The sequence below is a fragment of the Amyelois transitella genome, chromosome 11 (genome assembly GCF_032362555.1).
Source record: "Amyelois transitella isolate CPQ chromosome 11, ilAmyTran1.1, whole genome shotgun sequence".
Classification (NCBI taxonomy): Eukaryota; Metazoa; Arthropoda; class Insecta; order Lepidoptera; family Pyralidae; genus Amyelois; species Amyelois transitella.
Genome location: NC_083514.1, coordinates 1,395,227 through 1,409,415, shown reverse-complemented (window position 1 = coordinate 1,409,415; position 14,189 = coordinate 1,395,227). Strand labels below are relative to the sequence as shown.

Sequence of the window (14,189 nt, the reverse complement as noted above, 5' to 3'; positions counted from 1 at the left end):
AGAAGAGTTCACGGTTTCTAAACGGATTTATTACAATGTCAGTCGGTTGCTATTGTCATTTAGTAAAACAGCTGTCATGCTGTCTCCGCTCCGTCGTGTCGTCAACTTGAGAAATTATAGTTTCTTTTTCTCAATGTGATCCTGAGTTCTAGAAACGATTGTAGCTTATAGTGTATGATATTTTATTACACATTAGGTGAAACATAATTTAAATTATCTGTGCTTAGTACACAAGTTCGTATTTTAGTTTGAGGACAGATCCTAGTTAACGGTAACCATGCCGCCGAAAAAGGCTCCCACTGGAGCGCCGAGTAAAAAAAACGAGCAGAAGAAGAAGGAGAAAGTAATCGAGGTAAATATTGCATATATTTCAGATTTACAAAGTTTAAAGCTTCGATAGTAGTTTGTGCTAAAAATAGGTATGTTCAGTGTATATAAATATTTAGAAGTTCACCAACTAAAAAGTTCAAGCTTCTTTATTTTATATGTGTAGTGTACTATGGGAATAAGAGAAAGTGAAGAATATATAATTGAATAGATTCTAAACAGAAATATAAAAATCTTAAAAATAGATATACAGATTTCAATCAGAATTGCCACAGAGATAGACCAGGCTTGGCTCAACTCTTAAAACGGGCCACCGCCAGAGAGGTTGGGGAGGGGGTGGGGAGAGTGGGGGAGGGTTTGTATGACCCCTCCCAAGTATTTTTTTTTGCCGGAAGCCCCCCCTTTTTTTTATACGAATTTTTGAAAATCTTAAAAATTGCACGCAATATTTTCGGTTTGTCATTGTAAACTGTGTTAATTTAGTATTAAATAATTAGTTTGTCCATTAAACATGTACAACACATTAATTAATATATTTTAGCACTAAAAATATAGTCAAAAACTTTGCTTAAAAGTAAAAACAAAAAAGACACTAACTATGAACAGAACACAATCCGCCGTTTTGGTTATGTGCTACTGTCATCTTATCTACTGACTTCGAAAGTAGCTGTCGGTAAACGGACAGCAGGGGGTGCAGGGGGGCGCAGCCCCCCCGCACGGGGGGGTCGGGGGGCGGTTGCCCCCCGCAATGAAAAGAAACAAATTAGTCACAAATCAAACTCGGTTTTGTTAGGTTAGGTTAGGTTGGTGTAAACCACCAAAGCGGAGCGAGCGAAGCGAGCGGAGCGTTCAAACTGAGTAAAAAAGTATAATAGACAGTACGTATAGGTTAGGTTAGGTTTAACTCACCTTCACCCCTTTCATCCCTTCTGACTTTCCCCCCCCTTGCCCATCTGGCGGTTAATGACCTTTAGCACACTTTTTATATGAAAACTTTAAAAATTCGTAAAAAAAAAACTATAGGCTTCCGGCAAGGGGGGGTCACGGGAGGGGGGGTGTTAACCCCTCCCCCATCCCCCTGCCCCCTCCCCACCTCTCTCCGGCGGTGGCCCGTTTCAAGAGTTTAACCCCAGGCTTTAAGAAGAACCATGGGCTTCAATTTTGTTTTGTTGAAATCCGATCAGGAGAAGTGATCCTCAATTTATAAAATTTCACAATCACACAATATTATATTTATTTTTTCAGGACAAAACATTCGGTCTGAAGAACAAGAAAGGTGCTAAACAGCAGAAGTTCATTCAACAAGTGGAGAAACAGGTTAAAAGTGGCGGCATTCACCCAGCGCGGCCGGTGGACGAGACGAAGAAGAAGGACAAAGAACAAAAGCTGAAGGAACAGAAGGAATTGGCCATGCTGTTCAAGCCTGTTCAGGTGCAAAAAGTTGAGAAAGGTAGGCTATATTTCTCTGTATATGCAATACATATACCAATGACTACTTTCGGATAGCATATTATACATTTCTGGTGAAAATGCTGCAGTGTAGTTTGTTCCGCCGCTTCTTCTACACATGCACGTTGGAAGTGGTAGTTATAATTAGATTTAAGTGAAGATTATTATTATTACTTATTAATACTATATTAATTTGGAATTGACATTTAATTTTAAATAATCCAAATAAATCATATAGATGCAATAAAATTTTAAATCAAATTATATTATATGCTTATTCGAATTGAATTAAATGAACAAATCTAATTGAATTAAATCAAATCATACTTAATTCTTAACAACAACAATCTTAATTCTGATATATCCTACGGGGTTCATGTTGTACCCATTATTAAAACAGTGACTATTCTAATAGTTAGAACTGAAATGTACAAATTGATATGAAATAAATAAATTAAAATTGTTCCATAGTTTTGTAACTCCATTTTTGTTAATTTCAGGTATTGATCCAAAATCAGTAGTGTGCGCTTTCTTCAAGCAAGGACAATGTACCAAAGGGGATAGGTGCAAGTTTTCACATGACTTGACTATTGAAAGAAAGGTCAGTAAAATCATCCCTTTATTAATGTGTCTCATTTGTTTGTCTGTAATAGTAAAATTGGAATTTAATTGAAATGAACTTTTGAATGATTAAGGTTAATTATCTGAGGTAAAATTTAGGCCAATTTCTTTCTTTCAAAGGCCTCTGTGGCGCAGCGGTAATACGCTTGTCTGTTCCACCGGATTTCCCGGTTTCGAATCCCAGCCAGGGCATGATGAGAAATGATCTTCTTTGATTGGCGTGGCTCTTAGATGTTTATCTATATAAGTATTTATTATAAAATATAGTATTGTTGAGTAAGTATCTCTTAACACAAGTGTCGAACTTACTTCGAGGCTAATTCAATCTGTGTAATTTGTTCCAAATATATTTATTATGTTCTGAATATATATATATTTTTTTTTTTTAATAAAATTAAGAAGGTAATTTCCTATGTATATTATTATTACAGGCTGAAAAGCGATCGCTGTACGTGGACATGCGTGACGATGATGACAACATGGACAACTGGGACGAGGACAAGCTGAAGGAGGTGGTGGAGAAGAAGCACGGCGACGACAAACAGAGGCCCACTACTGATATCGTAAGTTTGAGCCAAGTGATACTGACTGAACATGTCAACTAATGTTATAGTAAGAGTAAGTTGGTTTGTTACCTACATACATACATATGGTCACTTCTATATCCCTTACGGTGTAGACTGAGCTGAAGCAACAGTCTTGAAAAGACTGATAGGCCACGTTCAGCTGTTTGGCTTAATGATTGAATTGGCAAATAGTGACGGGTTGCTAGCCCATCGCCTAAAAAAGAATCCCAAGTTTGTAAGCATATCCCTTGGTCGCCTTTTACGACATCCATGGGAACGAGATGGAGTGGTCCTATTTTTTTATTGGTGCCGGGAACCACACGGCATACAACATATGTTATAGTAAAAGTAAGTTTGTTTGTTTGTTTGTTACCTATTCAGGGGTTTGCTACTGAATTGATGTTATTGAAGTATCCCGTAATGTAATCCAGAGTCTGGAGAAACACATAGGGTACCATTAATCCCGGTGAAAACTAAAGTTCCTGTAGGATTTACGAAAAACCTGTACTTTTTTGTAGGTGTCGTTTTATTTGTGGCTTTTTGAAGGTGGCGCTAAATTCACGCCGACGAAGCTGCGGGTAAATGCTAGGAAAAATCTCTACGTCAAAAATAGTGAAAATCCTAAATCGCGTATAAAAATTATACACACACACACACACACACATACACATGGTAACGTCTATATCCCTTGCGGGGTAGACAGAGCCAACAGTCTTGAAAAGACTGAATGGCCACGTTCAGCTATTTGGCTTAATGATAGAATTGAGATTCAAATAGTGACAGGTTGCTAGCCCATCGCATAAAAAAGAATCTCAAGTTTGTAAGCCTATCCCTTAGTCGCCTTTTGCGACATCCATGGGAAAGAGACGGAGTGGTCCTATTTTTTTTTTTTGTATTGGTGCCGGGTACCACACGGCAAAAAAAAAATATTCCTAATATTTAATTTTCTTTTTACAGATCTGCAAACACTTCTTGGAAGCGGTAGAGAAATCAAAATACGGCTGGTTCTGGGAGTGTCCGTCCAGCTCCAAGTGTATATACAGGCACGCTCTGCCCCCCGGCTTCGTTCTCAAGCGGGACAAGAAGAAGTTGGAGGAGAAGAAGGTTGAGATCTCTTTGGTCGACCTCATTGAGAGAGAGAGGGCAGCACTGGGCCCGAACCAGACTAAGATCACTTTGGAAACCTTCCTCGCTTGGAAGAAGAAGAAGATTAAGGAGAAACAGGTATATTTTTATGTGTGGTCAGTTAAAATGCATGATGCGCATAAAGGCTCAGGTTTGAATTCCACCTCGGCTTACCAATGACTATTTTCGAAGTTATGTACATTAGTTTGAATACTAACCGATGCTCTTGTGAGTGAAAACGTCGTGATTGACATGATTGATCTAATATGGGTTAGGTTCACCTGCAAAGGTTGTTAAGGTCAGACGGGAGTCGCTTTGTGTAAAAACTTGACTCACCCGATCCGGGATCCATGGTCAAAGGCATACCCTGGACTCTTCTCCAAAGTGATGACGATGTAACAGGGATTATAGCCAAAAGGAAGAAGGTAACAAAATAATAATGATCTAATAATAATTAATTATGTAATGTTATAAATCCTACTAATATTATTAATGCGAAAGTTTGTGAGTATGTCAGTATGGATGTTTGTAACTCTTTCACGCAAAAACTAAAGAACGATGAAATTTGGTATGTAGGTAGCCGAAGACTCAGAAGGCTACTTCATAGGCTACTAAGACCCAGAATACCAGAACAGCGTGATAAATAGAAAAGGGTTTGTTAAGATGGTTCGGTCGTGTGGAGAGGATGAATGAAAGCAGGTTGACTAAGCAGATATACATGGAGGGTGTGGAGGGAAAGGTCGGAGTGGGAAGACCTAGACGAACGTATCTTGATCAAATTAAGGACGTCCTGGTAAAGGGTCAGGTCAAAAGTACCCGAAACCGTCGAGCTTGCATGAAGGGAGTTATGAATGTGGATGAAGCGAAGGAAGTATGCAGTGATCGTGACAAGTGAAAAGAGGTAGTCTCTGCCAACCCCTTCGGGAAAGAGGCGTGATTTTATGTATGTATGTATGTAAGACCCAGAATAACATAATACAGGGTGACTTTTAATTCAACTGCATAAATTAAACTGTTAAGTGTACTCATCTGAAGGATATTTAAAAACGTTAAAAGAAAAATATCGGTTCATATTTCAGAAAGTACTAAAAGAAATAAAAGTATCGAAATCCACGATCCTAAATACGTCATATCACCGCGGCCGGCGGAAAAGCGACGTGTAAGATTCAGAGGTCAACGACACAATTCATTCAGCTGAGCGATCTCGACAACTCTGTACTTTACTTGATTTTGGTACTAGAAAAATAATTTATTTTTCAGGCATTTATTTACATGTTTAGTTTTAATTTCTTTTTGTAGTATTGGTCTTTAATAAAGCGTGTGACGTAGTTTTTGAGGGTTTTTTAAATGTGAAAATGATGTCGTTTAATTTAAATAAAAATAGGCTCAAACGGCTCAGAAGCATGGGTATAGTCAATGTTTAAAAGGATGCAGTTGTTATAAATGTCACCCTGTATTATTGATTCCTAATTGATTTCCACGCGGACGAAGTCGCGACCTCTAGTGAACACATGATTGTTTGTTCACCAGGAAATGCTGGTGAAAGCCGAGGAGCAGCGCCGGCACGACTACAAGGCGGGGCGCGCCGTGGGGCTGTCGGGCCGCGAGATGTTCTCCTTCGACCCCGCGCTGGCGGCGCGCGACGCGGACGACGGCGACGCGGCCGACCTGCGCGGCTACGGGGGGGACGGGGGGGAGGGGGAGGACAGGGAGGACGACACCTACTACAGGGAGGTCGACTACCAGATGTTGGCCATGGAGGCTAGCGAGGTTAGTCCAGTACAATACATGTTCGGCCCTGGGTTGAAGTGAAGGCCGACGGGCTGCCCGCTGGTATAACTAAAATGCCGTTATCTGCCAAATCCTTTTTTTAAGTAAAACGTCAAAAACTGCGGTAAAAATTTAAACTGATGCCATTCATCAATGCAAACGCCTATTTATGACTTAAAGGTACCAAAAAGTCGTATATATACAGATCGAAAGAGATTTTTTTTCTTATTTTACTGGTAAAAAAGGTGTAAATCCTGATATCAGATAACGGCATTTTAGTTATACCACGGCAGAGGGTCACCCCGCTGGCCGCTCCGTGGAGAGCGGCCGAGCCGAGGCCGCCGTGGAATCGGCCGCCGCGTCAGGTATATGAGCGAGGACAGCTCACACTCCTGGCAACAAGCGGTAGGCGATGGCACCGTGTGGTTTTAGTGGGTTCAACAAGCCCGACATAACCCGTCCGGTTTCCCGTAGCCGGCCGGGTAGACGAAGGTCTTTCCACACGTAAAAAACAAAAAAAAAGTACAATACATGTTATCTTTATTGTCCACTAGCTGTGCCCGCGACTTCGCGTGGAATAGTCATTTTGGGCATCGTTGAAGTCCTCGAGGATAATTCGTCGGATTGATAATGACGTCACTTGCTCGTAAACTTGACATTTGCCTACTTGCGCCTACTGTGTTTTATAATAGGATAATAGCGTTCGAAACTGTTTTACATTGTATTTGTGTGATTTAATTATATTTTACCAATTCGGTCAATCATATTTGCCATGGACAACGATTGTGTAAAAGCAGACAGCAGAAACCTGCCCGAAGTCGACACAATAATGGTCGGATTATTTTTCAAGAATAATTCTTTTGTTTTTACTTTGGAATGTCTTTAGTGCCGGTGTGGTTTCCGGCACCAATAAAAAAAGTTTTCCGGAATTTTTTTAACGATGTATTGACACATTTTGGAACTGCACACCATTTGTAACTGATTTTGTAATATAAAATACATTTAAAATTTAAATCCAATCGCACTTTCGTTTCTTGTTTGCAACAAATGTTAAAGAGTGATATGTGCCACAGATCACAATAAAGGAATGTGACGTCACCGACCTCCTTGCAGCGCCATATTGTGAAAATAGCGTTTTGGCGCGCTATTGAAATATTGATTTTTATATTTGACTTTTCCAGCGAACTGTTATTAAGTTTTTTAACTCCTACTAAATAATAAAAACTGGTTTTTTAAAAACTTGTCAAATAGCCTATTGACAAAAAGCTACAAACTAACTCAAAGCCAGCATCCCGTATTCAAGATGATGATGATTTCAATTTTATTTTATTTCCAGGTGGACGATTCCGGTACCAAAGCCACATCAGACAGGTTGCAGCAGTTAGAAAAAGACCTTAGTAACGGTGACTCCGCTCCCAGTACGGACGTTCCTATCAATGAGAACCTCTTTTTAGACGAGGAGCTAGATGAAGAACTACAGAATTTGGACCTCGAAGACTAGTGTATATTATAAGCTGTGAATATATTATTTTTATCGAATTTCCGGCGTTTTATTATAAACTACCAAATGCTTTTAAAATTTTTAACGCTATTTTTTTTACTTTTCACAGACCGATGCCACGCAAATAATTTTTATATGAATTCGTAATTTATTTACATGATCTTTAAATTGACACAAAATCAACTGATTTATGTAAAAAACTTATTAAAAACTTTGGAACTTATCTTTTAAATACTTATAAAATTATCACTTTTTGTACTTAATGTTGATCTTTAAAAAAATATGAAAATTCGTTAGTAAGTAACATAATTGTTCATTAAAAGAGCACATAACAATATGAAACAATACAGTAAAAATGCGGGCTTATCCCTGAGTGGGATCTCTTCCAGCCAACCTTAAATTTAAAGGATCAGATAAAATTCAGATTTATAAAATAATTCGTAATCTTTATTCCTAAATTAGATCTTATAAAATATTCAATACTACTAATAATTCAGTAAAATATCGTCAATATATCCATAAAAACATTTTACATAATAAATTCATTAAATTTGTTTGCTTTCTTTATTACATTGCCTATAAATTTTTGGTATTTATTTATCACTCCGTAAGATATTCATTTATTTCAACATCAATAAACATTGTCGAATGTCTAAATTTAATATGTAGACAATACCTAATTAAAAATAATAATGCATTTAACATTTTACCCAAAAAAATAAAATATTACCTACCTATACCGTCAGTATAAACTAGTCAAAAAAAAAACAATAAATAAAGGCACAAAAAACACATACCTATTTATTAATAATAAACAAAGTTATTTTTTATAATAATATTATAACTGACATACAGTTTATTAATTTACTTCATTCAGGGTGTTTAAAGGTTTTTCGGATTCAAATCCTTTTTCGTTTCTTACAAAAGGCACTATTTTTAATTTGTTTTGATAAAAAAGAAATAATAAATTATTTCATAAAAGTTTTCTACAGAGCGAGCCGGCTCTTTCGCTTCCTAGCTCTGTTTTGCATACTTCTCATTTTTGACACTCAATAAATCGTGAGCCATGTCGCAGGGTTCTTGACTATGATCTGGTCGATGACGTCATCGGATAACCCTTTGCCGGGCATCCGGGGTACCACATTGTTGATGATGTGAGAGTAGCCGTGACCACCAAACGCTGACTGAAAACAAATTAAACATTAGCTAGCTGTCCCGGCAAACGTTTTGCCATATCAATAATTTTTAAGGAATTTCTAGTTAAAAAAGAAATGTTGGGTGGACAACCCTAATCACTAAGGGGTATGAAAAATACTAAGATGTTGGCGGATTCTCAGACCTACTCAAAATGCTCACAAAATTTCATGAGAATCTGTCAAGCCGTTTCGGAGGAGATATGTAGATAATGTAGATATGTATGTATAAAAGTCTTACCACTCTATACTTCGTTAGACATCAGCATTATCGCTCTGTCCCTCTCGCACCAACAGGATAACCTATATATCTTTCTCTGTTTACTCTTCAAAATTCTTACCAGTCTATGCTTCGTGTGTATATCATCAGACATCAGCACTCTATCGCCCCGTCCCTCTCGCACCAACAGGATTACCTATATATCTTTCTCTGTTTACTCTTCAAAATGCTTACCAGTCTATGCTTCGTGTGTATATCATGAGACATCAGCACTCTATCGCCCCGTCTCTCTCGCACCAACAGGATAACCTATATATCTTTCTCTGTTTACTCTTCAAAATTCTTACCAGTCTATGCTTCGTGTGTATATCATGAGACATCAGCACTATCGCTCTGTCCCTCTCGCACCAACAGGATAACCTATATATCTTTCTCTGTTTACACTTCAAAATGCTTACCAGTCTATGCTTCGTGTGTATATCATGAGACATCAGCACTCTATCGCCCCGTCCCTCTCGCACCAACATGGCGATCCTGTCCAATCTCTGTGCGTCAGACGGCATGTCCACTGTAGGGTTGAGCTGGTAATAAGAGACTTCTACTCCGAACAGATCAAATTGGCAGTAAGTCTTCAGGTCGGAGAAATCTAGGAGTTTGGTCTCGTCCTGAAGCGTGCCTGTTCAAGAAAACTAAGTTTAGCTGGTTATTTGACAGTAAAGATACCTATATATTGTGCCGTGTGGTTCCCGGCACCAATACAAGAAAGAATAGGACCACTCCTCTCACTCATGGATGTCGTAAAAGGCGACTAAGGGATAGGCTTACAAAATTGGGATTCTTTTTTTTAGGCAACGGGCTAGCAACCTGTCACTATTTGAATCTCAATTCTATCATAAAGCCAAATAGTTGAACGTGGCCATTCAGTCTTTTCAAGATTGTTGGCTCTGTCTACCCCGCAAGGGATATAGACGTGACCATATGTATGTATGTATAGATATATATGATTAGGTCTGAGTCAATCCACGTAACAAGTAAGTACTTGATTTGCTCACTTATTGGTAGGAGGTCGTAAAAGACTGGGGTCATGACTTTCTTTCTTTAAGCCAAACAGCTGAACGTGGGCTATCAGACTTTTCGAAACTGTTGGCTGTGTCTACCCCGCAAGGGATATAGACGTGATTATATGTATGTGTAAATCTCTCTGTTTTGTGACTATAGATGACCAGGCGTCGACCTCAGGATTGGACCCTTCCCATGCAATTCAGACTGATGCCAAGGTAATAATTAATACTTACGGTCCAAATGCGACATGACAGCCTTGTCCGGCCGCCCTCCGGCTTCCAAATAAAGCCGGATGATCTCGAACGGCGCCTCCGGCAACCGGTGCGGGTGGAAACTGACCGGACACCCGGTCTGCTGTTGCACCTCCCCGGCGGCTTTGATCGCTTTACGCTCGAAATCTGAAAGTTTCATGCGGTTTGTTAGAGGCGCAAGGTTACTTACCTTATTCCATTATGATCAGAGATCGGATATTCGGATGCATGTTTACCTAAAGTTGGGGTGTTGGGTTAGTATGGAACGTACTTCTGTACCTCATAAATTCCGGGATTCGGCATTGATACACTTAATGTTCTAATTATGTATCCGAATGCAAATTTACCTTAAGTTGAGGTGTTGGTAGTTAGGTAGGTAACTTTTTAATAAATGTGATCATCCATCACTTATAAAGGTGTTTATCATACCTTATATACGATAAGTTTCAATTTCTTGTTTAATAAAATTTCCGGGATTCAAAATAATTCGAATCCCGAAAGCAAGAAGCCGCCTCCATACTTTCTTAGCCAAAATATTAGTTTAGGTAAATATGCATCCGATTATCCGATCTCTAATTATGATATGCGTCTACGCATTTTATACAAAGATATATGAGAACAGTCTGACTATCAATAACACAGAGGAATTGGCTGATTCTTCAGACTTTTTTTTTTTTGACAAATTACACAGATTGAGTTAGCCTCGAAGTAATTTTGAGACTTGTGTTACGAGATACTAACTCAACGATACTTTATTTTATAATAAATACTTATACATATAGATAAACATCCAAGACCCAGGCCAATCAGAGAAAGTTCGTTTCTCATCATGCCCTGGCCGGGATTCGAACCCGGGACCTCCGGTGACACAGACAAGCGCACAACCGCTGCGCTACAGAGGCCGTCAATGTCAATGAAACCAAAGATGAAAATAGACAACATTTCGTTGTCAGCTTACCTCTCAAAGGCCAAGCGCTAGCAATTTCGCCCAAAAATCCTGCTTTCACCGAGCTGTCTTCTTCGAAGCCTTCAGTAAAATCCTTCAGCATACGGTCATACATCTCTTCTTCTTTGATATTAGCGATGGCAGGCGCCTGTAAGTCAGCTATGTAGTATCCCGAACCAGCTACAATGTGCACTGAAGTCTCTTGAGAAACCTTTTTATAGAACCCGATGTCTCTTCTTAACCCTTCAGTGGAGTTTTCGACGATTGTGCCTGAAATGGGTATAAGAATGGTAAGTGCCGTGTGGTTACCGGCACCAATGGAAAGAGAATAGGACATCATTCATCGCTTTTCCATAGATGTCGTAACAGTCGATAAAGGGATAGGTTTATAAATTTATTTTTTCTTTTAGGCGATGGGCTTGCACAACCTGTCATTATTTGAATCTCAATGCCAAATAGCTGAGCGTGGCTTATCAGTCTTTTCAAGACTGTTGGCTCTGACTTCCCCGCAAGGGATAAAGACGAGACATACACATGTAGCGGGAGCGATGATTTGAAGAAGGAAGATCTTCCGCCAGGCTAGGTGTTATGCCTGGGGAATCCAAAGATGTTAAGTCGGAGGTTGTATATAGGTATGCTCCAATCCGTGAAATCTTTGTTTATGCGATTTAGATTCTTCGCTGCTCGTGTGATTGACTGTTGTGACGTGTGGCGTAGAGAAGTCGCCACACTGGAACCGAGGGTAAAACTACAATCTTAACTACATTAAAACTCAGGTAATAACGAGAGGCATTTCTCGAGAATGCGAATTTACCATAAAGTTTTCATTGAGCGAAGAATTTTTAACCAATTTCCTGTGCATTTGCATTATCTAAACCTGTAGGTCCAACTCACCTCCGCCGCTTCTCTTAAACATCTTCACGTCCTGCAGAACCGCATCTTTCGCGGCCTGATCTCCAAACTCCAGATTGAACTGTGAGCTGTAAGGGTACTGCCTAATGTACCCCACATTGCCCATATGTGGAGTACCTTGGACCTGATCAGCTATTGCGGCTGGTGGAGGGGTGTAAAAGTAGCTGAAGTCCATAGCCAAGTGTTCATGAGTCAGGGTGTGGCCTAGTTGGTCGGGACTTACATTCCCGAGGACTAAAACAAATATGTAGGTTAAAATAGAGGTAATACGTACCATTCAGTTTTCTATTCCTGTTACTAATTAAGTATATCTATCTTCTTTCGCATTTCAACATTCCCTTATCACGCTGTTCCTTATCCGGTCACTCAATTTCACACCGATCATACTCCTTAACGCTCTTATTTCCACCGCATTTATTCTGCATTCGTGCTGCTTTTACCACATCGGTACCATATATCTAAATGATATCTATGAAAGGGTATGCTAAGATGGTTATGAGTGTGGACGAAGCGAAGAGAGCAGAGATCGTGGCAAGTGGAAATATGTAGTCTCTGCCTACACCTTCGGGAAAAAGGCGTGATGTATGTATCTTAATCTATGGGTGATCCATCTGAATCGGCTGGAGGTTAATAAAGCAGATATATCCTTATTTGTAATTTGTTCTCATAGTAAGAAAACGCAAATAAAGTTTGTTTCTACTAAGTGAAAAGTACATAGAAATCAGATATTCTCTTCTTTATGATAACGTAAATACATTATCGTGATGTGCTTTATCATTATTTATTTACCTGCTAGTTAACTAATTGTAAATAAGACATGTCGGGTAAATACAATAGATACAAATTATTTAGATAAAATGTTACCTTATCTAATGTAAATTACCTACCTACTTATGAATAGAAATACGATACACATTGCCCCCTTATTCCTTTTGCCCGCGGCTCCGCCCGCGTAAAACCAAAAAACCTGTAGCGGAAGCGATGATTCAGGCTCGACCTCCACCAAAGGGAAGATCTTCCGCCAGGCTAGGTGTGATGCCTGGGGAACCGCGCGACAGACGATGTTGTGTCAGAGGTTGTGTATATGCTCCTATCCGTGAAATCTTAGCTTGCGCGATTCATTCCGTTCCCTTCCATTTAGGTAGGTACTTAAGGAACGGACCATAGCCAAGGTATGCCAATTAATTTTTAAGACACAGCAATGCTGTATTTTGATATGTCAGAGTCAGTTAATAAATCAGTTTTCTTTCTGAGTAGTTTCAGGCAAGTAATTACTAACTTGGTCCGAGTCTACATATATACCTACTCAAAAAAGACATACTTTATGTATCACGCCTCTTTCCCGGAGGGGTAGGCAGAGACTTCACCTATCCACTATCTCTGCATGCTTCTTTTGCTTCATCAACATTCATAACTCTCTTCATACAAGCTCGGCGGTTTCGAGTACCCTGACTTTTTGCCAGGACGTCCTTAATTTGATCAAGTAACTTTCGCCTAGGCTTTCCCACTCCTATCTTTCCATTCACGCTCACACACATACAAATAATATAAGTCAACTTGCAAACTATCATCACCCTCACAATATCTACCGATGTTTATCAAACTGAATAGGTAACCGTAACTAAGACTTACCAGTTTGTACTTTTCCAACCATATTGAACACGATTACAGTTATTTATTAATACCAAACAACTTAATATTACCTACTAGTATCTATACACTCAATAATATAAACAAATATTTGATAACAAGAGATAACGTGCGGTGCCATCAAAATTCAGCTTATAACTAACACTACTCGACTACTCGAGTAGTAAACGAATAATACTCCAACATATCTTACTGATTCAAAAATAGAATCATTATAAACGTTTCGCGCCTAAATTTGTATCTATTCGACCAATTCTCTTTGTAATTTTAAACTTTTGTAACTTGAAGCATGGAATAACATTTTATTAACTCTCCTTCCATTTTGCATCATTCTTTTAATTAAAATAACTGCATCAAAATCCGTTGTGTAGTTTTAAAGATATAAGCATACATACAAACAGAGGGACGGACGCGCAAATCGACTTTGCTTTATATTTTGTAGTGATGGATTTATGCAGGAAGAATGCGCGTCCTATACTATAACCTCAATTCATTAATGACCCAACAATCAAGGTCTTCAGATAGAATTGAGGATCCCTCTTATTGCATTCGATATCCCTCATGTTCGACGAGGTATTCATAAAACCAACATTGCA

The 14,189-nt window shown here is 39.0% G+C and overlaps 2 protein-coding genes across 2 annotated transcripts; one reads left to right on the top strand and one right to left on the bottom strand.

Annotated features, from left to right (window-relative positions):
- The first annotated feature begins 59 nt into the window (after positions 1-59).
- On the top strand, positions 60-7,397 carry LOC106133401 (zinc finger CCCH domain-containing protein 15 homolog). Its single transcript, XM_013333111.2, has 7 exons — positions 60-352; positions 1,573-1,777; positions 2,277-2,377; positions 2,829-2,960; positions 3,921-4,187; positions 5,619-5,858; positions 7,195-7,397. Exons 1-7 carry the CDS (start codon positions 278-280, stop codon positions 7,357-7,359), a joined length of 1,185 nt encoding a protein of 394 aa, XP_013188565.2. The 5' UTR covers positions 60-277; the 3' UTR covers positions 7,360-7,397.
- Positions 7,398-8,321: 924 nt separating this feature from the next.
- On the bottom strand, positions 8,322-13,760 carry LOC106133402 (phosphotriesterase-related protein). The gene is made up of 6 exons (XM_060946513.1): positions 13,576-13,760; positions 11,926-12,177; positions 11,044-11,301; positions 10,068-10,232; positions 9,231-9,448; positions 8,322-8,543 (listed from the first exon to the last, which is right to left on the bottom strand). Exons 1-6 carry the CDS (start codon positions 13,595-13,597, stop codon positions 8,409-8,411), a joined length of 1,050 nt encoding a protein of 349 aa, XP_060802496.1. The 5' UTR covers positions 13,598-13,760; the 3' UTR covers positions 8,322-8,408.
- Between the last annotated feature and the right edge of the window lie 429 nt (positions 13,761-14,189).